The sequence below is a fragment of the Micromys minutus genome (genome assembly GCF_963924665.1).
Source record: "Micromys minutus genome assembly, chromosome: 13".
Classification (NCBI taxonomy): Eukaryota; Metazoa; Chordata; class Mammalia; order Rodentia; family Muridae; genus Micromys; species Micromys minutus.
This window is the reverse complement of record NC_137982.1, coordinates 5317804-5341348: the sequence shown is the minus strand read 5'-3', so window position 1 is coordinate 5341348 and position 23545 is coordinate 5317804. Positions and strand designations below refer to the sequence as shown.

The 23545-nt window shown below is 44.8% G+C and overlaps 1 protein-coding gene across 2 annotated transcripts in view; it reads right to left on the bottom strand.

Moving 5' to 3' along the window:
- Positions 1-10504: 10504 nt before the first annotated feature.
- Positions 10505-23545, bottom strand: part of SETX (senataxin) — a 48197-nt gene continuing 35156 nt past the window's right edge. The window contains exons 21-27 of one of the 2 annotated variants that reach the window (XM_080927467.1): positions 21157-21344; positions 20299-20391; positions 18897-19061; positions 18276-18440; positions 15813-15911; positions 15222-15309; positions 10505-13439 (exon numbers count right to left, since the gene is read on the bottom strand). In XM_080927467.1, the coding sequence (XP_080783593.1) occupies positions 12714-13439; positions 15222-15309; positions 15813-15911; positions 18276-18440; positions 18897-19061; positions 20299-20391; positions 21157-21344 (1524 nt within the window). In that variant the 3' untranslated portion in view covers positions 10505-12713. The remainder of the gene's footprint in view (positions 13440-15221; positions 15310-15812; positions 15912-18275; positions 18441-18896; positions 19062-20298; positions 20392-21156; positions 21345-23545) is intronic. The other variant, XM_080927468.1, reaches the window with a different exon arrangement.

The window sequence follows — 23545 nt, the reverse complement described above, 5'->3', positions numbered from 1 at the left end:
ACTCACTGTCTGGGGGAGGGGTAGGACAAAGGGCGGGGAGGGGTGGAAACCTTGTTTTCTAGAGAACTATTTTGTTTGTATCCATTGTCCCTTGTGAGGACGGACTGGTTGGGAGCTGGTCGCCGAGCGTGGCTGATGGTGTACAAGCCCACAGTAAAGCGACTTCACAGCTGCCTCTGCCTGTGTGCTTTCTGCTTTGATAGACACGCCAAAGGTTTGGATAAAAAACGGAGCCCACAAAAAAGCTTGAAAGACTTTCTATTGGGACCACTCTTCCCAGTCTGGTAGGTTGTTCTCCAAACAGAGGTGTCCCACACTTTCCCACAGCTCCTCCAAATCCAGAGTATCTGCTGAGGAAGCCCCAGGAAGATAATTCAGGGAGAATTCTTAGAGTTCTCTGCTGAACTCCATGCTGATTTGTAACCTGCTTCCGTGGCTGTCTGGGATAAATGTGTTGGCTCAGGAGCCTCAGGCCCAATGTGAGTTACTTAGAACTCCCAGCTGCTGCCCGCCTGGCCAGTGCCTCCTGAGGTTGGCACTACACCTGCTTGCCTTGGTATGTGAGGACCCAACAAGTCACTGAAGCCGGCCCAGCGTCTGCAGCTCAGCATCTTCCCCGCTCACCCTGCAGGGGGTCCGTTACCTCCTCCTATCTCCAAGCACCCCTCGGCTCCTTGTCCTGGTTCCTATTGCCCCTCTGCCCCCAACAGAGTCACCCCCTTGTATCTGCCAACTGCTCTTTCTAGCCTGGGCTGTCCCCGGGCCTTTGCTCAAGTTTCTGATGCAAAGCTAAGTGCTGAATGTGGGCTGGGCATGGTGGCACACGCCTTTGATTCCAACACTCTGGAGGCAGAGACAAGTGGATCTTTGTGAGTTTGAGGCCAGCCTGGTCTATAGCCAGAACAGCCAGTGTTAGATAGAGAAACCCTGTCTGGGGATTGTGGGGGTGGGGTGGGGGGAGGGGGAGGACAGAAAATGGAATGTTGGCTGACTGAGGCCAGATGCTGCTCTTACTGGCCACTCTCTGCCCTTAGAACTTAGGCTTCCAGAGTCAGTTCCAAGTTCTAAGGGCGGCTTCTGTCAGGTCCCTGGCTCCATACACGAACTCCAACATGCATAAGATATAAGTGGAAATGAAAGACAGGACTTCCAGAAAGTTACTAAAAGCCCTTCCGCCTACCCTGGCCACACTGGCCCCAGCCCCTCTCTCCCTGGTGCTTGGCCTGAAGGGTGGAGGCGGGAGCCAGCAGGCTGAGCATGAGTAAGTGTAGCGCCCCCTAGGATGGTGATGGTGAAGCGGAAGCGGACGTTGCCTCTGTGAAGACCCAGCCAGGCTAAAACCCAGACTTCTAAAACTGGGGCATAAACATCCACGCGAGGCTGTGAGATCCAAGGTCTCTGTTTCAGGCAAAATTGCCAGTCGCTAAATCTCTGGCCCTTCAGTCTTGACATCTAGACCCCAGAGTCCACTGAGTTCAGACACCCAGTTCATTACACAAAAGCAACACCCAAGCCTGGAACATCTCTCCCCGGAGCTGGGTGGGCTTCCACCTTCAGTAGGGGTACAGAGGGTGAGCCAAGGCAAGCCCACCTCCCTGCAGATGGCTGGGATGCTTGGAGTGTGGAGGAGGATGGTGCAGTAGTTAGAGCCACAGTGACTGAAGCCCCTGCCCTGCAAGCAGAGGAACAAGGAAGTATATACAGATTAGCAAAGGCGGGGGGGGGGGTCCTCAGGGACTCTAATAAGAAAAGAGGGATTGGGTGGGGCTGTGGAGCAGACATGCTCTCCTGGCAGGGCTCTTGTCTTGAGCAAGGGTGTTGTGGTGCAGAAGGAGGCTGCTGGGTCTGTTAAAGGGCTATGGTAACGGTGGGACCGAGCCTCCTTCCTGAAAGAGGCTGTGAACCCAAAAACACTAGTACTGCATAGACTTACCCCTTTACGTCACTGGGAGTCTCCTAGGACACTGGAGGAGCCTGGGAGGAGAGGAAGACCTACTCTGTCCTTCCTGACCTCTCAGTCGGCCTTGCTGTGTCAGCATCCCTAGGACTAGCCAATCATCTCCAGAGGGAAAGGCTCACAGTAAATCAGAACAGCATTCCCAGTCCCTACAGACTGCTCAGGCCCTGACCGCGCTCGGCTGGAGGTCAGAGTGGAGGGAACTGTGCCAGTAGCCATTTGGGAAACTCTGACATCTTCCAGACCATGAAGCAAAGGAAAAAACAAAGTCACCCAAGCCAGAGTCCATGGTTCAGCTTTTGATGTCTGGTTCCCCAAGACACAGGCAGAGGGGGTGGCATCCTTGGTTCAGCTGGGCTCATAGCTGCACCCACCTGAGACACTGTGTGGGTGTTAGAATGTTAGCCCTGCCCTTATCCCAGGGCCAGGTTTTCACCTTGGCTCTGCAGCTCTTAGTGTGAGAGGTGTGGAAGCCCTAAGCACCAGGGCTCCAGTGACCCCAGCAGCACCCCTTCCCCAAGTGGTGTTATCCACAGGTATGCCCAAGCCGAGGTGGGCTTGCCCTAGTTTGAGAATCACTGTTAGAAGGATGAATGGCTCATTTTACAGAGAGGCAAGTAGAGGCTAGGAAGAAGGACGTGACTGGCCTGAAATCATGAAGCATGAATGGGTGAAATCGCCCCTAAACCCTGTGTGCCTCTGCAAGCCTCAGTCCCCCAATGGCTCCTCTCTGCCCACCTCCCACTTCTACTCTGAGTCGGGGATCCCTGGGGAGCCTGGCTTCATCTCATTGACTGCTGGGAGCCAGGAGAGTGCTCCCTCTACACAAAGGCTGCCATGGCCCTGCTCCCTAAATAAACAGAACTGCTGTGTCGGCAATCTTGCCTCTGACCATGCTTCACAGTTATGAGGCATTTATGGGCATCTGGGGAACAGCTCGCATCTCTTAAAGGTCTGGGAGAAATGGGGTGTGTGGGAGGATCTGGCTAGCAAGCCCCCCTCCAGAGTGAGGTACCTAGCTCATCTTAGGTGGGGATTGTAAAGGGATGGGCCTGGAAAACAAAAGCTTAACCAATGCATTTTTCCTGTTGAAAGCACACATTGCAATGTATAGGGAAGTTGGGAAGCATGAGAAAGCTAAGAAAACGTGTGTATACTCTGAGACAGGCCTTGCTATGCAGTCCAGGCTGGCAGAGGACTCCTGATCCTCCTGCCTCCTCCGCCTTTGTGCCAGGATGACAGACATGCCAACTTCACCCAGATAGTAATGTTTATGTTAAAATTACCCACAAGTCTCTACTCAGAGATAATAACTATCAATATCTCTTTTTTTAAAAGATGTTATTTATTTTATGTAAGTGAGTGTACTGTCACTGTCTTCAGACACACCAGAAGAGGGCACTGGATCCCATTACAGATGGTTGTGAGCCACCATGCGGTTGTAGGGATTTGAACTCAGGACCTCTGGAAGAGCAGTCAGTGCTTTTAACTACTGAGCCAGCTCTCCAGCCCACTATAAATATTTCTAATAGATATTTCTAGTGTTTTCTATAACAAGCACCCCTATGGGATTTAATCTTTCCTTTCCTTCCAGTCCCACAGGAGGCTGGGATTACAAAGGCACCCACCCTAGCTAGCTTCTGTAAATATTCTGAAGATCCAAATTCAGGTCTTTACACCTTCGTAACAAGCGCTTTACCCACTGAAACATTGTTTTTTGAGACAGGTCCCTCATTAAATCTGGGGCTTACCAATCAACTGGTCAGGCTGTATGGCAAACTCCAGGGACCCACTCTTCCACAGCTGTGCTGACCGGGGACACCATTGCACTCCAGTGATGTAAGCCCTTTCTAATGGGGCCACCTCTATAGCCCTGTAAAGGTGTAAAGGAAAGGTTAGCACAGCCTTTCGCCTTGCTCCTGACCCGTTTCCTCTTCCCTCCCAGCCTCAGCTGTTGGCAGAAGGACTCCAGACCCCAACAGGGAATTGCTATATGTTTTTCTGTGAGGACAGGGACTGGTCATGCCTGTGTCCATCACCCCCTCACCACCACCATCACATGGCTGTGTTTCTGATGACAAAGAAGACCTTGCTGTCCTGAAGTGCAGGCAGGCCAGAGGCAGAAGTCCCGCAGGCTGCCAGGTGGTTTCCAACCTTAGCAGGTGGCTCTTGAGACACAGCCAGGAGCTGAGATGGGCATTTTCCTTCGCTGACCAGTACTTACATGGCTGGCCAAAACAGGGTAGCTACAAAAGCAGAGAAGATGGCAGCCCAGGGCAAGGGCCTGGAGCTTGCCATCTGCATTTAGGTGACTCAGTCACTCGTTGTCATGTCTTCTCATCTGTGAAAAGAGCCACCGACAAGAATGCTGGTCTCCCAGGGAAATCTCTGAGTCAGTGAGTTCACGCTGATGGGCTTGAGAACATCCCTGGCCTAAAGCCAGTTGTCAGCCAATGTCTACCGATTTATGGATTGGTTACCTGTCCTGTCACCTCCACACCTGTCATTCATGTGACACAACTTCACCCCTGCTCTCTTTCTTCCTCTTTTCTCTCATATGCCAGTGTGTCAGACTCACAAGCACAATACACAAGCATCCTTGGATGCCACGGTCCAGCTTCTGCATGAGGAGGGTCCCAGGAAAGGGGTGAGTGGGAGCGGTGCTGGTTAAGTGGTGGGTTCCCTCTGGTCAGAGAGACTGAACCCACTCTTTTGTTTACTAAAATTACATTAATCAGATCTTTTGATTATTGTTAATCATTTTCGAAAACAACAACAACAAAATCCATGGTTACATAGATTCTAAAATCCCAGCTCATTACCCACATCTTCCAATTCTTTGAAATAAAAACCAAACACAAAGCCAAAGTACATTTCCTTATTGCTTGACCACGGTGAGCAATTCGCATGCAGCAGGGGCACAGCTCTCGCGGTCTCCAGGGCAGACAGTAGTCGTTACAGTGGCTGTTTTCCTGTGAGAACAGAGACTGAGGTTAAAAGTATTCCTTACGAAGCTTTTAGAATTTATGAAGTAAACCAGCCAGCTCTTTCCGATCTCTAGGCACTGGCCTCTCCAGTCCTTCAAGTAACGGGGAGAACCAGGCACTAACTTTTTATCTGCATGTACATCATCCTTTAATTCTCTAGCCTTATCCTAGAAATTCCATGGCTTCATGTCCAAAATCAACAGCCTCTCGGTGAACTTGCGTTCACCAGCCCAGTATCCTTTTCCATTAAACCTTACTCCTTCTAATACTGTTTTGAGATCATACACACAACTTCCTCCTAGAAGATAAAGCCACTCATCTTTTCTTTTAATAGTACCTCCTTTTCCTATCTATGCCTTTTCTTCTCTATTCTTGAAGTCCCCAAGTTCACCTTGGCTAAGTAATACAGCAGCTACTAGACTGGAGGGTACATGTGTCTCCCCATATAATTCCAAGTTCAAGGCCAAGTCACATAGCGAGCGGTTTTTACAAAGGGCCATGCAGGTTTTTATGGCCTCTGTAGTTAGGTTTTCTAGGTCCTTTCCCATGACTTCAAGGCCAAGCAGAAGGAAGGCCTGTTCCTCATCCCCCACAGCCTCATGACCACCTCCATCCCTCAGTCCTGAGAACTGCATGTTTCATTTGTTATGGTGTGATTAGCTCTGAGTAATGGGGGAGTATATTCCCCAGGAAGAGAGATGGAAATTAAAACACAGAGATGAGACAGATCAGCTTCAGGGCAACAGCAGACACCAGCACACTCCAGGATCCACAGCCTGGTAACGAATGCTTCAGTGGCAGGAACTGTGCCACCCCACTCCTTCCACAGCCATGCTGGACCTGGCACTTGGGAGTTAATAAGGCCCAGCCCTTCCACCCTCCCTACTCCTTCCCAAAGTTAGGCAGCTGCCCGGTATTCATGCCACCCAGGACCAGAAAGGCTCTGCAGGCCTCTGCCCACCATGCCCAAGGGATCCCCCTGATCCAGGACTGCTCTATGTGTAGCAGCCAGAAGCATCCGGGTAGGAACCTTTCTGCTTACTTCTTTATGGATGCCCTGGAACCCATCAAACCTCCTTCCCCAACCTTGAGTGCCAGGACTGCAGACGTGAGGCTTGCTTCTTCTGTTTGCTCTCCTGCACGTGTTGGGTAGACTGGAGTTAGGCAGGAGACATTAGCAGGACTGCAGAGAAAGGTGTGAATGGGACATTGGGGGACCAGGAAATGAAGGTCATAGGACAGGAACTCCCAGTGGCTTTTCTGGAAGGTGCAGATTGTCATGTGGCTGTTCTGGACTTCCCAAGTTCAGGGAAGCCCTCTGGCTTCTTGTATGGCCCACCTGCCTCTGCTGACCCTCCCCTGCCCTGTCCCAAAGAGGTATAGAGAGGTTGGAGGAAGAATATGAAGGCCAGGCAGGGCTGGCTCTAAAGAGGTCCCAGGGCCTGGCTAAGATCTAGAACCTGGTGGCAGTGGATAGGACTGGTCCAGGAACAGGTGATGGGGCTTCTAGAGAAGGCCAGGTTGACATGCTGGAATTGCAGACTTGGAGGTAGCTTTGTTTGGGAAGTACCTTTGATTTCAAGAGACTGGGAGACCAGCTTCCAGGATCTCTGTGCATCCAGGAGAGAAATGAGATCACAGAGGCCCATGTCCATATGTCCATTTAACATCCCCCAGCATGCCAGATATAAGTGGCGTAGGACTTAATCCCAGCACTTGGAAAGCAGAGGCAGGCCAATCTTTATGAGTTCGAGGCCAGCGTGGCCTACAGGCCAGCTAGGGCTATATAGTGAGACCTTGTCTTAAATAAAATTTCCCCTCATGATATGAGTTCAAAACAGTCAATGCATGCTGAGCAATCAAAACCATGTTTGGATTAATGTCTTGGGACTGTTCCAGGGGTAGTGGCCTGAGTTCTCACATTAACCTATGATCTAGAAGGGATGCAGGCAAACAGCACACCATGTGTCAAGGAGACTGGAAGGATGATAGGGGAAGGGGAGGGAGGGAACTACACCCCTAGGGCCTTTCCCACAATACTTCCCGTTGCCCCACCTGACCCCCAATTCTACTTACTCCTCTCCTGACCTCGGTTCTAGAAAGCTCCAGCAGAACAGGAAAGTTTGAAGTGTCAGGGCTTAGATCTTAGCTTGTAAACATTTTTCTCTAGGAAGAGGGGGGCTTTGGACAGTGAAGTCGGATACCACAGCTAGCGGATGAAAAGCCCAGAGGCTGGGGTGGGGCCCCTGGACCAGCAGGGTCAGAGGAGTCTTTATTAGAAAACTGACAGCCATGGACTCTTACCTAACATGGGTTATTTTTTTTAAAGCAATACTCAGAAATTATCATTGTGGCATGGAAAGGGTGATGGGAGGGTGGGTGCCGGCACAGGCCCAGGGGGACAGGAGAAAGCTTTTCATATTGCACAGCATGACAAGCAACCAGCTGACACTCACTGAATGCTTCCGAAGAACTTGGGGAGAGCAGGAAAGGCTCCTAACAAGCAGGCATCCCAAGGGATGAATGTGCCTGTCACCCTGACATGGTCACTGCACACTGTGTACCTGTACTGAAAGGTCATACAGATGTCATCAAGGAGCCCAGGCTCCTTTTGAGTCACTAAGGGTCAAGAGATGGCTCAGCAGGTAACAGCGGCTGCTGCTAAGTCTGACTGCCTCAGTTCAGTCTCCAGAGCTTTCTGTGAGAACAGACAGAAACAACTCCTACAAATTGTCCCCTGAGAGGCAACAAGTACTGTGGTGTGTGTGCATGCACACGCAAAATACATAAAATGCAAATTAAGGGCTAGGGAAGTGGGTCAATGGTTGAGAACACTTGTTGCTCTTGCAGAGAATCTGGGTTCGATTCCCAGCCACCACACGGCAGCTCACAACTCCTCCAAGGGATTCAAGCTCTCTACAATCACACAGACATGTGGACATACCCACTGCCCCCACCCCCACATTCACATACTTTTGAAAAACAAAAGGTTTGAATTTCTAAATAAAAAAGTTTTTCAGTTTTTAGATGGATATATTAAATGACATTGAGCAAATCCTTTGTCAGGCGGTGGTGGTGGTGCCCGCCTTTAATCCCCGCACTCAGAGGCAGGGGCAGGCAGATCTATAGAAGGCCAGCCTGGTCTACAGAGGGAATTCTAGGGCTACAGAGAAACCTGTCTCCAAAAAACTGGAAAGAAAAGGAGGAAGAGAAGGAGGAAGAGGAAGAGGAGAAGGAAGAGGAGGGGAGGAAGAAGAGGAGGGTGAGAAAAGGAGGAGGGGATGGGGAGGAGGAAAAGAAGCAAATCCTCCTATATAACCAAAATGAAAACCAAGAATGAAAAGGCACAAAACACTGCAGAACACAGGGAGTGGACAGGATCTATGAGTCACACCAGAAACACTGCTTCTAAAAGCAAAAAGGACAAAGAGCACAGGAGAAAATGAGCTGAGAATGTGAGCCCCACTTCTGGGGGGGGGGGTGTACTCTCAACAGAAGGCTAGCCCTGCCAGCTTTAGGAGGGGCCTAGGGAGAGACCGAGCATCCTCAGGCTTCACTGGTACTAACCTGGAAGACTGCAGCACCTCACATTCACACAGCTACAGGCAGAGTCCCTGTGGACAGTGGGGCTGGGGAACTGCATCCTCCGGACTAGGGGTGCTGAAATCTTCTCTACACCCCAACTCCTTACAGTAGAAAGTTTTTCAAGGCTACCGATAACATAAACCAAACAGATTGCTGGTGAGATAGATCAGTGAAAGGCATTCAACACCACACAACTATAATGTTTTAAACCAAGACTGGTTAGAGCTCTTTATTCTCATTGTGAAGGGTCACCAGTTCACGCAAAGGGCCTGCACAAAGCACCCATCTGACAGCTTACAAACTGCCTGTAACTTCAGCTCCAAGAATATCTTTATCAGATGCTTCTAAGGTCTGCACGCACGCACCTGCACTCACCTGCTTGTCTCCCAGAAGCACACGTATACACCCAATTAAAAGTATTTTTAAAGTCTTAATAAAGGCAATGACCTTTACCACTAAAAAGTACAGTTTGTTAGCCAGGTGTTGTAGGGATGCCTTAAATCCCAGCACTCGGGAGGCAGAGGCAGGTGGATCTCTTAGTTCAGCCTGATCTACACAGAGTTCCAGGCCATATAGGGAGATCCTGTCTTTAAAGGGGGAGGAAAATCTATGGAGTGCTGGCCTAGCATGTGTCAGGTCCTGGGTTCAATCCCTAGCACTGGAGTTAAAAAGAGCGAGAGAAGCAGGTGGTGAATAAAATGACTATCTAGAACATGTGCACACACGGCTTTGGAAATGGTAGAAACCTGTCTCCGTGGTTTTATACGCATGTCCAAGCCCAGAGCGTCCACACCCAAGAGCAAACCCTCAGGAAAATCAAAGGTTTAGAAATGTGGGCTCCTTGTAACTAATAAACTCTGGTGGGAGGATGGGTTGAGCCATTTTAGTTTCCTCCCTTGGCCCTGCTGCACTGCCCTAGGGAACCTCCCATCTGAACAGAAACTGGTGTCCCATTTACTTTTCTTGGAGGGCTACATCCAGAACCTTAGATATACTGACCCCTATGGGACCCTTATTCTGCTGACGCCACAGGACCTAGACTCCAAGGCTCTGCTATACAAACACTCGAGAGCTCAATCTTCAAGAGCTGTATCCAAATCCATTAGATCAGAAATTGTGGGGTAGGCTTTTTAAAAGGTTCCTTGCTGACTTCCAAGCCAAAGGCTCCCACTTGTAGCAAAAAAAAAAAAAAAAAAAAAAAAAAAGGCAGCTGTGCTTCGGATGCCATTGGAGAACTCCACTCACATCCCACAGCAGAAGCTGGTGATAACTCAGGTTCCTTGTGTGCAGAAACTGCCTCTATGCTGCTCACAACACTGTATATTCTCTTAAGTTCAAGCTAAATCTTATGTTGTTCCCTGAATTATTTATTCCTCAATGAATAGTGAAACGCAGGGAGTAGAGTGACTGCGTGCAATTGTAGATTTGTACGGAGGGATGGCTGGCCACGTCAATCACTGACAGCTACTCTGCCAACAAATTCCACAGATGAAGTGACCATGGCACAGCACTCATCCCATCGGGCAAGTTTATTATCACCCTCCCTTCGACCCTGTGATCTGAGTGCACCCTTGGGTACAGCAAGATGTGGAGAGATTAAGTGCCCTTTAAGTGACTTCATTTTATAAGCCACTGTCTGTGTTCTGAGCATCTGTGACCACTGGCAATTACCCAACTTGGACACGGATGTGCCGTGCCTCCACGGGTATTTCCAGGAATGCCTGTCCCAAGTCATTATTCATGTGTGTTCCCTATCTCCTAGCCCCAAGCCTAACAAACTTGCTGTGATCTAATCTGCAGGATGTCCATGAGGCAATGGGGACACTCATAACCATACCCAAACTCTAAAGGGACCCGGGGATGAGGAGAGTGGGTGGGACTGGGCACGGAGGGAACGAACAGGCAGCTTTACCCCAGCAGCACCAAACACTTCTAACCCAGGCCAGTTTTCTTGTTTGTTTTTATTTCTGCCATTTTCTCTTACATTTTAGGTTTTAACAAAGATAGCAGGTTTACTATTTGCCAAAATCCAGTTATGAATCCAGAGCATACAAAACACAAAGCTACAGAAAAAAAATCCCAAAGTGCACAAGTAATTTTAGAAAATAGTTTAGCACACTCTTGTTATATAAAACACATTTACAGGAGGTTATTCACATGTTTATGTTCAAATTTACTCCTGATAATTCATAAAAACATAACTGAACAAACTGTGGTAAATCAAAAGAGATGCAAAATAAGACAGTTATAATACATTCACCTTGAATAACATTTGAAAGTAGTCAGGGCATGTTCTTGTCACCACAGCAAGGACAAAGCGAAATTCCCATCTTGTCAGGGTTAACCGTTTCTGACAGCACTGTCAGGTAAGGCCACTTGACACAGCAAACACTTTCTGCAAATACCTTTACCAACTGGAATAAATAAGGTTTCAAATCTAATGTTACACAACCATATTCTGCTGAGAAACAGTTCTAAGGCAAGGTTTGCTCTCCCCCCTGGCCAGAGTCTAATCCCAACAGCCCTTACACTCACAAAGTAAGCAGGGTACAAGACAAATTCCAATAATCTGATGTGGTTATCCATGAGCCAGTAGATGTTTGTCCTACACAACATACTCAGCAGATAGCAGCCAACTACATGTTTTGGAAAAACTTCTTTTTACAAACATCTTTAGAATTGAGTGGGAAATGTCCTAGCTGTTGCTGATTTGCTATGCTCCCCTCAGAACATATTTTTGGCTTTAGCTGGTTACCTTTACAGGTCTCTGCTAAACTGAGAACTTCCCACAGACACTAGGAAAAACATTTTAAGTGACTGTGAGGTTTCCTGCCAATGTTACATGTATGAACTTACTGAACCCCTACCCTAGCCAGAGCAGGATTTACTTCCCACCTAGCTGTGTAAGCCAGGAGGCTGAAGTGCTCTGAGAAGGCGCCTACACCCCAGTTTCACAAGTGTTCAGCAGGTATTAGGGTTCGTGTCTGGGTACCAGTGGAAAGAGATCAGGAAACTCAAGTGTTGAAACTAGGCAAAACTCAGTTTTTTCAAAGCTCTTAAAACCTGCCTCATCAAAGCTCTTAAACAAAACCTGTTTCAGCAGAACTTCTAACAAAAACCCTTGTTTAAGGGCAGATGCCAAAAAAAAAAAAAAAAACAAACCCTCCAAACAGCCAACACTAATTTTTAGGGCTGTCTTCCTGCCCCAAGGCAGCTAGTGCCTTCAGTGACCCAACACAAACTGCACTTTCATCTACTGGATGATCCTACAGTCCAGGATCTGTTCTTCTTTCTCAGTTTCCCTTCTGCCTGAGATATGCTATCTGCTTTGCCCCTGTGTAACTCTCATGGAATCCCTTGAAATCCATCCTTCTTAATTTTTCTGGCCACTTTCAAGCCTTCGCAATCATCCTAAATGAACTCTTCCAGGCCAGGCCAAACCAGCACAAATCCTCCAGTTGATAAGCCTGTCTGTCTACAATTCACCAGTTACAACAACTTCATAAAACATTGGAAACATGAATGACAGTTCAAAAGTTGTTCTTCCATTTTGAGAAGAAAAAAAAATTAGCCAGAAAACTAAACCAGTATAGGTAAATGAAGTTGTCACAGCAAAGCCCTGTGCCAAGCTCCTTGTCTTAAAGTGTACCTATGAGCACAAATCCCAGTGTGCTGTATTCTAAAGGCCCAGGAAAGTCCAGCTTGAAACACTGGCCACTGGTTCAAACTGGCTAACTCCCAGTACTGAGGCTGTTAAACTTGTCTACCACACAAAGGTTGAAAAAACCTCTTTAAATACAGTTTGTTCTGTTGGAAAAAGACCAAGGTTTCAGGCCGAGGAAGGAAATGTGGTCTACCAGTTTACATTTTAAAAGCGTTTTCCATTTGCTATAGACATTTACAGTTTAACCTTTACAGTACTCACAGATCTGACCTTTTCTACAGAACAAAAGCTCCCAACGTTTTGAATTTTTGATCTCAAGAACAAGATTATAGACATACAAATGCCCTCTCTAAGTGTATACAACTGGCAAAAAGTACTGAAAACAAGACAAATAAACAGACCAAGAATTAGAAGGTATTTCCATCTTCTAACAGAGGCTCAAGGGAAACAAAAACAAAACCCAGCTTTTCTGTAAGGTGCTATTAACTGCCCTATAGTGACACTCTCATCCCAGGCGCTACTATAGAAACCGTCTCCTCTTGGCACCGCTGTCATCCAGCCTCCTCCTGTCCCAGTCAGTGCTTCTCAGCACATGATGAGGCACAGAGCCATGCCTCCCCTGCTCTCCACCGAAGGCCCTGGGCTCTCTTCTGTGGCTGAGTCCAGCACCTGTGTCACTGTCCTTCCTCCTACTTGTGGAGGCTGCAGCAGCAGGGTGAGCAGGTGGTGGCTCTGCTTGCATAGGTGACCTGTGGCTGCCCAGAGGAGCAACGATGGCAGTGGATGGTGGCACAACATGACCTACGTCCTGGAAAATCACAGGAAAGCTAGGTTCTCCCAAGACATGGACTGCCCCAGGGAGTTGGGAGCTCACAGGCTGTGGATTCTTCAGGAATGTTCCCTTGTCTTTAGGATCCAATCTCCTGAGCAGCCGTGGATCTCGGAGTCGGTCTTGAAGAAGTGGCCTCTCAGGTTCCTTTGAAGCGACAGTATCAGAGGGTGTGTGATACAAAGAAGCAGCAAAAGATGTTGTGGCAAGTCCACTGTCCAGCCTGTTGCTAGGCAAGCCACCCTGAGGTCTGGGTGCCTCTGGGGCAGTGGCTGGGGGATGGGTCAGACTCCTCTGTAGCACAGGCTTGAGTTTCAGAATCTTCATTGCATCATGTCTATAGTTTGGGTCACAGGTCTTAATAATGGCCCCACGCCTCTGAGCATCCTGAATCAGTTCATACCAATGTTGGTTTTCCTGAAACACAGAGGAGAAACAATCACAGCCTACAGAAGCACTCATTTTGCTGAAAAAGCATGGGGGCCCAACTTCTGTTTCTGAAGGAATAAACATAAACATAGTCTGATTAAAAAGACTCAAAAATTTACCACTCAGAAGAGTGAAGGAGGCGTTTAAAGGAGCAGCCATAAGGAGGCAAAATAAAAGCCAGGGCTAGTGACAGCTGTAAGGAAACTTCACTCCATCCCTGCCATCCTTACAACACAGTAAGAGGCCCCCCTGCAGCTGTAGCTCTGATGGGCTATTTAAATTTATGACAATTAAAATTAAATAAAATTAAAACTACAATCTGTACGCTGAATCAACCACACAAGTACAAAATTACTACATTCCTCTAGCGGCTACTGCAGTAAGCATCCTGCTGATCTAGACTGCCACCAGCCCCTGGGCATGGCTGACATTTTAACAGTTAAGACTTGGTTTTAGAAAGCAAATTCATGACCATTATGCGATTGTTCTTGAAGAAAATGCACAGCATTTATTAACTTCCCAAAGGCCTCTCAAGCCCCAAAGTGCTATCTACTGAGGGAAGATTAGAAGATCTCTTAACCCATGAATATCTCTCCAGCCCTTGAATCTTTCTATTATTTTACCCTTTTCTTGCTTAAGTTAATGCATGCTGCTGGGGATGGACTTATACCTGCTATGTCCCCAGCCCATCAGTAAGGGTTTAATTTATGTCTATGTGTTTGTTTATGGCAGTGCAGTTGCTTTCAGAAACCCTGAGTTCCAGGCAATTGTGAGCCATCCAACATGGGTGCTGAGACCCAAACTCCTACCCTCTAGAAAGGCAGCAAATGCTTTTAACCACTAAGCCATATCTCCAGCCCCCAAGACTTTATTTTAAAATGTCAACATTTATGTTAGAAACAATCTTTTAACAATATTTATGATAAAATTTCAGTTTTCCTTAAAATGAGCTTTTACAGCTTCCTTTAAAGGGTATACAAACAACACAAGCTAAAAACCACAGATGTAGGTAAGAGATGGGAAGGAGATGCATTTGAATGCTCTTGGCATTCATATAAAACAGGGAATTAAAACAAGCCAGAGTTGGCTCCTCTCCTTAGAGGACCACTTTTCTTAACAGCTGAGCCATTTCTCTAACCCCCAGAGGACCACTTTTCAAAACACCAAAAAGTTACTGGGCCAGCAAGAGAGCTCAGACAGCTCAGACATTAAAGATAAGGTTCACAGCTAAAATTTCAAAAGCTCCAATACACTGTAAGCCCCAGATGAGCTGAGCAGCAAGCGCATACTGCCCTGCTGCCTGCCACTGGCTTCACTCGCCATCTACCCACTGAAAATACAGAACATTATGCTTCATTCCCAGAACCCCTGCAACAGCTTGGGGCAGACCACTCCTTGCAACCCACGTGCCCAAAGAAGGCAGTCCCACTTGTCCCTGCACTCACACACCCACACCACTGTTTGCTAAACTCTGTCCTAGCACTTTCCATGTAGATTTACACACCCTCTTTGGTCTTGTCACTGATACATACCAAGTCTTAGACAGGTCACCTTGAAATCCTAGTGTACACACCTGAGCTTTGAGCTAAGAAAGAACAGTTTGCACATATACAAAAGTTCACAGCCAAGTTGCTGAAAGTCCTAACAACCTTTATTTTGTAACAAAGAAACTGTTTCCATTTTGATGAAAAACAAACAAACACACAAACCCATAATAGCCAACAACAGATAAATTGAAAACTCACTGTAGCCTCTACAGAGTGTACCTACCATCAGAGTCCTCAAATGTCCAAGGATAAAGAGGCTGTACTTGGCTCGTGTAATGGTGACATTCAATCTCTGCAAACTTGCCAGGAATCTACACAACAAAAAGAAAGTTACTTCTGTGAGCTCCCAGGGTGTGCCTATCTCTGGCCCAGATCACAGATTATAAGACGTGCACCATTATGCATGGCTTTGACATGGGTACTGGACAGTCACACTCAAGTCCTTAAGCTTGTATGGGAAACACTTTACCAAACAAAGCCATCTCAATGGCCAAGCTATTACATAGGTTTAAACCAGTGGGTCCTAAACCTTCCTAATGCTGTGACTTCTATACAGCTCTTCATGTTGTAGTGAAACCCCCCCCCCCCACACACAAAATTATTTTTGTTGCTACTTCATACTACTGTTGTGAATCATAACGTAAATTATCTGATATGATGGATATCTAATATGTGACTCTGTGAAGGGTCATTTGACATCCGAGGTTGAGAACCACTATTTTAAACATAGATGATAGGGCTCTAAGAGCAGTCACTGGTAGAGCTAGATGACAGCTGCTTCTTAACAAGTGACAAAGCAATGTGAGCTACTTACCCTATTGAGCCTTGCATAGCACTTGCCCTGACGCAGGTAACGATAATACAGTCTTTCTGCCGGCCCTGGAAAGCATCTACTGTATCAACTTCTGCAGGTCTGTTTACAAAAGGCATGGGTTTACTAAAAAAATTTAAATTATGAAATACATGCACACACAGACAGTTTTTAAAACTCTGCATTGAATGTCAGGCAGTGGTGGTGAACACCTTTGATCCCAGCACTTGGGAGGCAGAGGCAGACGGATCTCTGAGTTTGAGGCCAGCCTGGTCTACAGAGTGCATTCCAGGACAGACAGGGATACCTAGAGAAACCCTGTCATAAAAAAAAAAAAAAAAAAAAAAAAAAAAAAGTACTCAGTTGAAAGGTTTGAAAGGTTCGTTGTATGTTCCAGATAGGATAGTCTTTTCAGATATGCTTCTGAGGTCAGCACAACATCCTTTCTTCATTCTTTTCATGACATCTTTTGAAACACATTTCTTAGAGTTTATGAAATCTATTAAGAAACCATCTCCTAGTCTAAGGCTATACATATTTATATGTATGTTTCCTTAAGCCTTTGAGTCTTCCATAGCCTCATCAGTTTGATGACTTCTGTCCGAGACAGGTTGAATTCTGGCAGAGAAAGCATCAGTCTTCTTGAGTTCAGCCATTGGGACTGCATCTTCTTATCCACTTCTTTCTGTGTCCTGGGTAGTAAACTTTTTCTTGTAACATGCTATATAGCTTTCAGTAGATGTATCTTATACTACTAGTCTTATTTACTCCTAAGTATTTTATTACTTTTGGTGCCATTATAAATAGAATGTCTTTACTTCTTGAGCAGACTATTCACTGACAACCATTTTTATATATTGATCCTGTATTCTACACATCTCTTAAACTCAAGTGTTTATTAATCCTAAGAGTTTCTTTATGCAGTTTCATTACTGAATCTATAAATATAACTATGCTGAGTTATTTATAGACTTACACAAGAAAACTCTTGCTTTGGCTAGAACGTCTATTGCAATGGAAACAGAAGTAGTAATAAGAACAAACCTTCATGGTCTACAGGAAAGACTGCTGAACCATCACAGAACAATGTTACCTGTGTTTTCTATAGACAAGATATTTTCTCTGTACACTTAATGGTGTTTTCTGTTGTGAAAGATAATAGGTTCTGCTAGGTCTTCTCTGTCATCTGTTAGTACGGCACGTGGGTCACTTCCTCAATCTAACTTATTGTTCTTTTAAGGACACCATCTCTATTCACAAACACAGGGTGGCCTCAGGCTCACTGTTTATCTTGCCTTGGCTTCCCAAGTGTGGCGGTTCTGGGAGTGAACTGCCAAGTCTTGTTTCCTTCTCTTATTCCATCATTATACTGAGCCAACCCTGCACTCTGGAATAAATGCACTGGATTGAGTCTGCAGCTGTCCATTTAGTATTCTTAAGTCTGTAATCATTAGTGTTATCAGTCCTGTAGCTCTTGTTAACACCTTCCCTGGTCTGGTGTCATTTAAAAAAAAAAAAAAAAAAAAAAAAAATTGATGTCCTTGGAGCTGGCAACATGGTTCATCACATAAGGCAGCTTGTCACCAAGCCTGATGATTTGAGTTCTATCCAAAACCAATTACTGGAAGTTGTTCTCTGACCACATGCACACCATGGTGTGCCTGCCTTACATAAATTTAAAAAAGAAAACCAGGAAGTGTTCTTAGGCATTTGTCAAGTCCTAAGTATTACTGGGTTTTCTGTTGTTTTCACATAGGGTATTACCTATGTAGCCCAGGTTGGTCTAAAACTCTAGATCCTCCTGCCTCAGACTCCAGAGTGCAAGGACTGCAAACACACAGCTGTGTTAGCGCTGACTATGGATTGACATTTGGTGGAACTCAGCAGTCAAGTCTAACCTGTTTCTCAGGTTTTGGTTACAACACTGAGAGGTATAATATGTAGAGACACTCCAGATTTTATTTTCTCTAAAGTCAGTTTTGTATGTTCTAGAAATTAAGACTAATTAACACTTAAAATGCTGTTAGTTTTGGTATTTTAGGAGATATCTGTGTATGTCTTTGGAGATAACAGTGCATGTGAGGAAAGGCCACAAGAAGAAGCTTGAAAGCACATGCTTTCTCAGACAGGCTAGAAGCCAGCAAACCCCAAAATCTCCCCCTCCCTGCCTGCTTTGGAGCTGTGGTTACAAAGAAGCATACTGGACTCTTAGCATGGTGTCTAAGTACTGGGATCTGAACTCTGATCTTCATGACTGCAATACAAGTGCTCTTAACCACTAAGCAAGCCATCTCTCCAGACTGTTTCACACAACCCAGGGTAGCCTTGAATTCACTATGTACCAGAATATGATGATTAGTGTTAATAGACAACTTGGTAAAAGCTGCACTAGCCTAGAAACTGGTTGGGAGACATGCATTTGGGGGATTATTTATTGATGGTGTTAGTTGAGCTGGGAAGACCCACCCAGTGTGGGTGGCACCATTCTCTAGGCTGGCGATCCCGGACTGTGTAACTGTGGAGGAATCGAGCTCATCACTAGCATGCATACATTCACTGCTCTTCTGCTGCTGCTTGGATGCTTCAGAATCTTGTTGCCTTGATTCCCCCATCGTGATGGGCTGTAATAAACTGTGAGGTGAAATAAACCCTTTAATGCTTTTGTCAGAATATCTTGTCACAGTAACGGGAAAAGAAACTATGGTACCAAGAATGACCTTGACTGATCGTCCTGCCTCCACCTTCCAAGTGCTGGAGTTACACGTTTCTCACCACACACCTGACACTGACTTCCAGATCGTAATCTTTAAATTTTAGCATAGAGGAAAGGAGACAAAACCACAATCTTAGCAGGGCCTGGTGGCTGAGGCAGGAGGACAGCAAATGGGAAGCTTACAGACACAGTCACAAAAATAAATAAATAAATAAAAAGACTGGGCAATATAACTTAGAGATGTTAGAGCACTTGCCTAATATACAAAGACCCAGATTCAACCCCAGTACTGTTAAAAAACAAACAAACAAACAAAACAAAACAAAACCCTAATTCAACCTAAACACTAGAAATACATGTAAAAAATACGTCACCCTTTCTTATCAAATTCTTTCTCCAAATCCTTCTGGATCTTTGTCTTCTGAGCCTTGTAATGGGTTATTATGCCAATATTTCGGAAGGAAATATCTTTTCTTTTCTCTTTAATAAGTTTAATTATTTCCATCACCAACTTTATTTCTTGAACATTTATATATGAACTAGAAAAAGATGAAAAAGAGAAGACAAGGTGTCAAATCTCACAGCAGTCTAATTGCTCACTAGTTCTGGTTGGTTTATTTCCCATTAGAGTAAAGAACACAGAGATAGGTGTTTTCCCCTCTAGTCAGGCAGCAGGGTTAAGAGGATATAATAGTGACTGTTCATTCATTCATATGTGTGTGTGTGTGTGTGTGTGTGTGTGTGTGTGTGTGTGTGTAACTATATAACAGTCGTCCAATCCAGGAAGCAGTTGTTAAAAAGGTGTTTGTAGTCAGCTAAGTTTAAACCAATAAACTACAAAGCTGAAAAGATGTCACCCAGACAGCTAAACATGAACAGCATGGCTCACCAGGGCTGGATGACATAAAAGCCACCTCATTATTTTCTCTGCTGGCTCCATATCCTGTTCTCCCAGTCCTTACTCCAAGTTATTACCAGAGTTGATCCAACTACTGGCCCTTGTTCTCCTGAGTCTTAAACACCCAGTGACTACTGCCACGCTGTTAGCTGTGCTAAACACATCCCAGGAAGATGGCTCCCTCTCCTAGACCTTGGTTATCCTCAGGTTAAGACTCTAACAAGGTCTTTGTTGCTTTCTGGCCCTGTAATGTGCTTAGGGGTTCAGCTCTTCTTCTGCTCTACTCTTGAAGATGCCACATGAACCTTTCTGCTGCAACCCCTCTGCTGTTGACTCCTCTTTAGTTTTCACTTCAAGGAATGTTCCTCTCCATTTCCTAGTCTCATTTTAGAATCTGGGGGGTTTTGGGTTATTTTTGTTTGTTTTTTTTTTTTCCCACATTTTCCCCATAGCAGGGTAGTGTCTATGCTCATGTTCATAAACAATACCCCCATGTTAACTCCTCTATTCAGAGCAATCCTTGGCTCTTCTGATTTATTTGCTACCTAGCAACATACCACCCACCTCCACTTTTCTATCATATTATAGGTACCCAACACATTCCTTCACAACTCAAAATTTTAAGGACTATCTAGCTCATGCCTGCTTTCCCATAAGATGATCACAATCATCTTTTGATGGGGTCTTTCATGATTATGACCATTCAAGAACTTACTGGTCACTTGGGAGTACTGCCCAATGATACAGAAAAGAGGAAGCTATCAACACAGATACCAAAAATGACTACGCCTTGGTATTGGAAAGACATGTATAGGAAAAGCTTATAACCTAATAATTCTGAGACCATTACTGGAGAATGAAGGAAGACAAAAACATACTCATTATCCCGTCGTTCTGAACCATCTCCAACATCAAACACGAGGTAGGGCTGAAATGGCCACTCTGATGAACATCGAATGGTTTCAGTCAATCTATAGAAAAGCAATCATATTCAGAAAATACGCTCTAAAGCACACATTTTATCAATATCTTCTTCTTTTATTTTCTGTGTGAGACAGAACCAGGAGAAAGTTGAGAGATTAAGAAGTCTTCTTTCACAAATGCATAGTAATGAAAAGTTTAAACTGGATTTTATTTCCATTCTGGTACCAAGGAAAATGATCTGTACAACCATAACTCAAGAACAGCTCATAACACAGTACAGGACATATACATACAAAGCTAGAGAAACAAGGTGCAGTGTCCCAGGAAGAACAAATGCACAAAACAAGGCTAAGAGCCTGGCTTCAATCCCTAGCACCACAAGATAGGTCATGAAGTCACCAGTGATTATATATGAGTTATATGAAACATGGTGATCCCCCTCCCCACTTTTTTGAGACAGTGTTCTCCTGAGATCCTACTGCCTCTCTGCCTCCCTAGTGCTCGGATTAAAGGTGTGCACCACCCTGCCCCCTCCCACACTTTCCCCAATCTATCTGCATTTCATATAGTCAACATAGAACAATGACTTAAGGTAAGTACTCTCCATCCCCCTACCCCAAATTAGGTCTTACTCTATAGCCTTGACTGGCCTCTTAACTCTCAACAATCTTCCTGCTTCCGCTTCCCAAGTAATGGGATCACCTGCACTGGCTAACACAACTAGTCTGCTTTATGCCTTTTATGACAAGACATCTTCATAAGCAGCTAAAGCTTCACAAAGGACAAGCTTACAAGCACTACAGGACACCCACCTATTTGTCTTCAGGTTTTTGTTATAAACGTAATTAGAAGGGAAAAGACATATGTCTGGATGCATCCTGTATTGAACAGTAAGCTGTAACACTGGCAGCCTGCCAATCATGTTCTGCTCCACATTCTCTTCCAGCAGCTTGCAGAATCGCGCCATCATCGACTGGTCATAGCCATACTCCTGTGCTTTCTGAGAAGAAAAAAGTAATTCTTAAGAGTTTATACCTAGGGGGGAAAAACAAAACTTGAGGCAGTGGTGACACACACCTTTTATCCCAGCACTCAGGAGGCAGAGACAGGTAGATCTCAGTTCAAGGCCAGCCTGGTCTAGAGAGTAAGTTCCAGGACAGCCAGGTTACACAGAGAAACCCTGTCTTGAAAACAACTATGACTTTTTGTTTTTGTTTTTACAAGTCCCCACTATTGTAACCGATATTCCAAAGCAAATGTGTTTCAAAGTTCAGGTGGCATAAGACCACAATCAGCATAAGATCACTATCAGTCAGATACAGGGAGCTGTGACCCTTCACTGTAAGGTCACAATTAAGATGAGATGTTCTCTCTTTAGAAATTCTACAAAGTGCTATGAAAGAGGTGAGGGAGTGAATGACCACACCCAAAGCTCTTCTGATAGGACCAAGAGGCCACCAGAAAAAACAACAACAACAAAAAAACGGTAACATAGATTTTAACAAATCTTTTCGCCTTCACAAACTTAAGTGCTGTGTGTTACTACAAGGAAGCCTTTGCACAGTGATTTCTTCACAGTACTGACACTGCTAAGTCAGTTAAGATCAAACCTAAACTACTGAATTGATTTTACAAGCCAAGTAATGAGTTATAATGCTAGCAATGAAAAGCAGTGACCCACACAAATGATGAAAATTGCCCATGTTCTCAGAGTTGTGCTATATCATTTTCAATGACAGTATCAAAGATTCAAGTCACATAACCTATAAGCTTAAATGTGCTCTAAAACCTGTACATGGGAATATAATCATGCTAATGACGATACTCTGAAGACATGTGTACAAGTACGAATAAACCTTTTACACAAACTTTCATAATCAAAGTAAAGCATCCTGTACCCTAATATTTTTATGTAAAAGTCTGCATACATATTATCTATACAAGCTTGTGTAACTAAATTGTCGTTAAGAGATATCTGGCAATTTCATCTATATTTCCCAAAGTTTACTCAATTTAGCACCAAATTCAATTTTAAATCTCTGGGAAAATAGAAAAAGAATGTGTACAACATAATAGACCTACTTAAGAAGACAAAGTGAGTCCAACTTACAAATTTTTAGTTGATGACATTAAAAGGCTGTCCCTGAGGTAGCTGGAAAAAAGCCAATTCCATATGGAATACCTCTGCTCTTTTAAACAATACAAAACCCCACATATATACATAGGCATCTATCATCTATCTATCTATCTATCTATCTATCTATCTATCTATCTATCTATCTATCTATCTGTCTATCTTAAAACCACTCCTTACCTCATTCTACAACTCAATACTGTCTGCCACTCAATAAGCCAGAAGCACCAGAAGTGTAAGAACCTCCACATCTATAACAGCGCCTGCCTGAACTGGCTGTGGTAGTATATACTTACAATCCTAGCACTCCAGCAGCTGAAACAGGAGGATCATTGAATTCAAGTCAAGCCTGGGCTACAGAACAAGTCCACACCAGCTCAGGCTAAATAAGCAAAACTATCTCCACAGAAATTATCTCCAGAAAATAGATAGTTTAAAAAACAGACAAATGCACTAGAAAGTTGGCTCAGGGGTTAACAGCACTTCTTGTTCTTACAAAGGTGCTTTGTAATCTTACATTTGATTCCCAGCACCCACATGAAAACTCATCACCTCCATGTGGTAGAAAACAAATAATTTATATAATACATATGTACATATACATAGATACACTGTGAAAGTCAACTTTCTAATCATTTTAAAGTTTTTCTTCAGTAAGCTTCTTTTATTTTATTCCTCACAAGCAGGGCTCCTGCTGCAGTCTCCCACAGTGGCTGTGCACCTGTGCTTGCATCCACAAAACTGTACCATCATTCTTAATAAATCCAAAATCAAAAACAAATGGCAACAACAAAATACACACTCATTGAATAACTGGACAGAGATGTTTTCAAAATGATCTTTTTTTTCCCTGAGATTATGAGGCCACCACTCTGTATAAAAGATGTTAGTAAAAAAACAATTTTATTAAATTTCAGAACCATGTTATAAGCCTATTTATAGACTGGCCCAAAAAAATTACTGGGTTTAATTTCTGATATGCATTTGCAGGAGAAAAGTCTAGTGTGGAGGTGAAATCCAAACAAAAAAGGCAGACTGGCCAGGCAGTGTTGGCATATGCCTTCAAT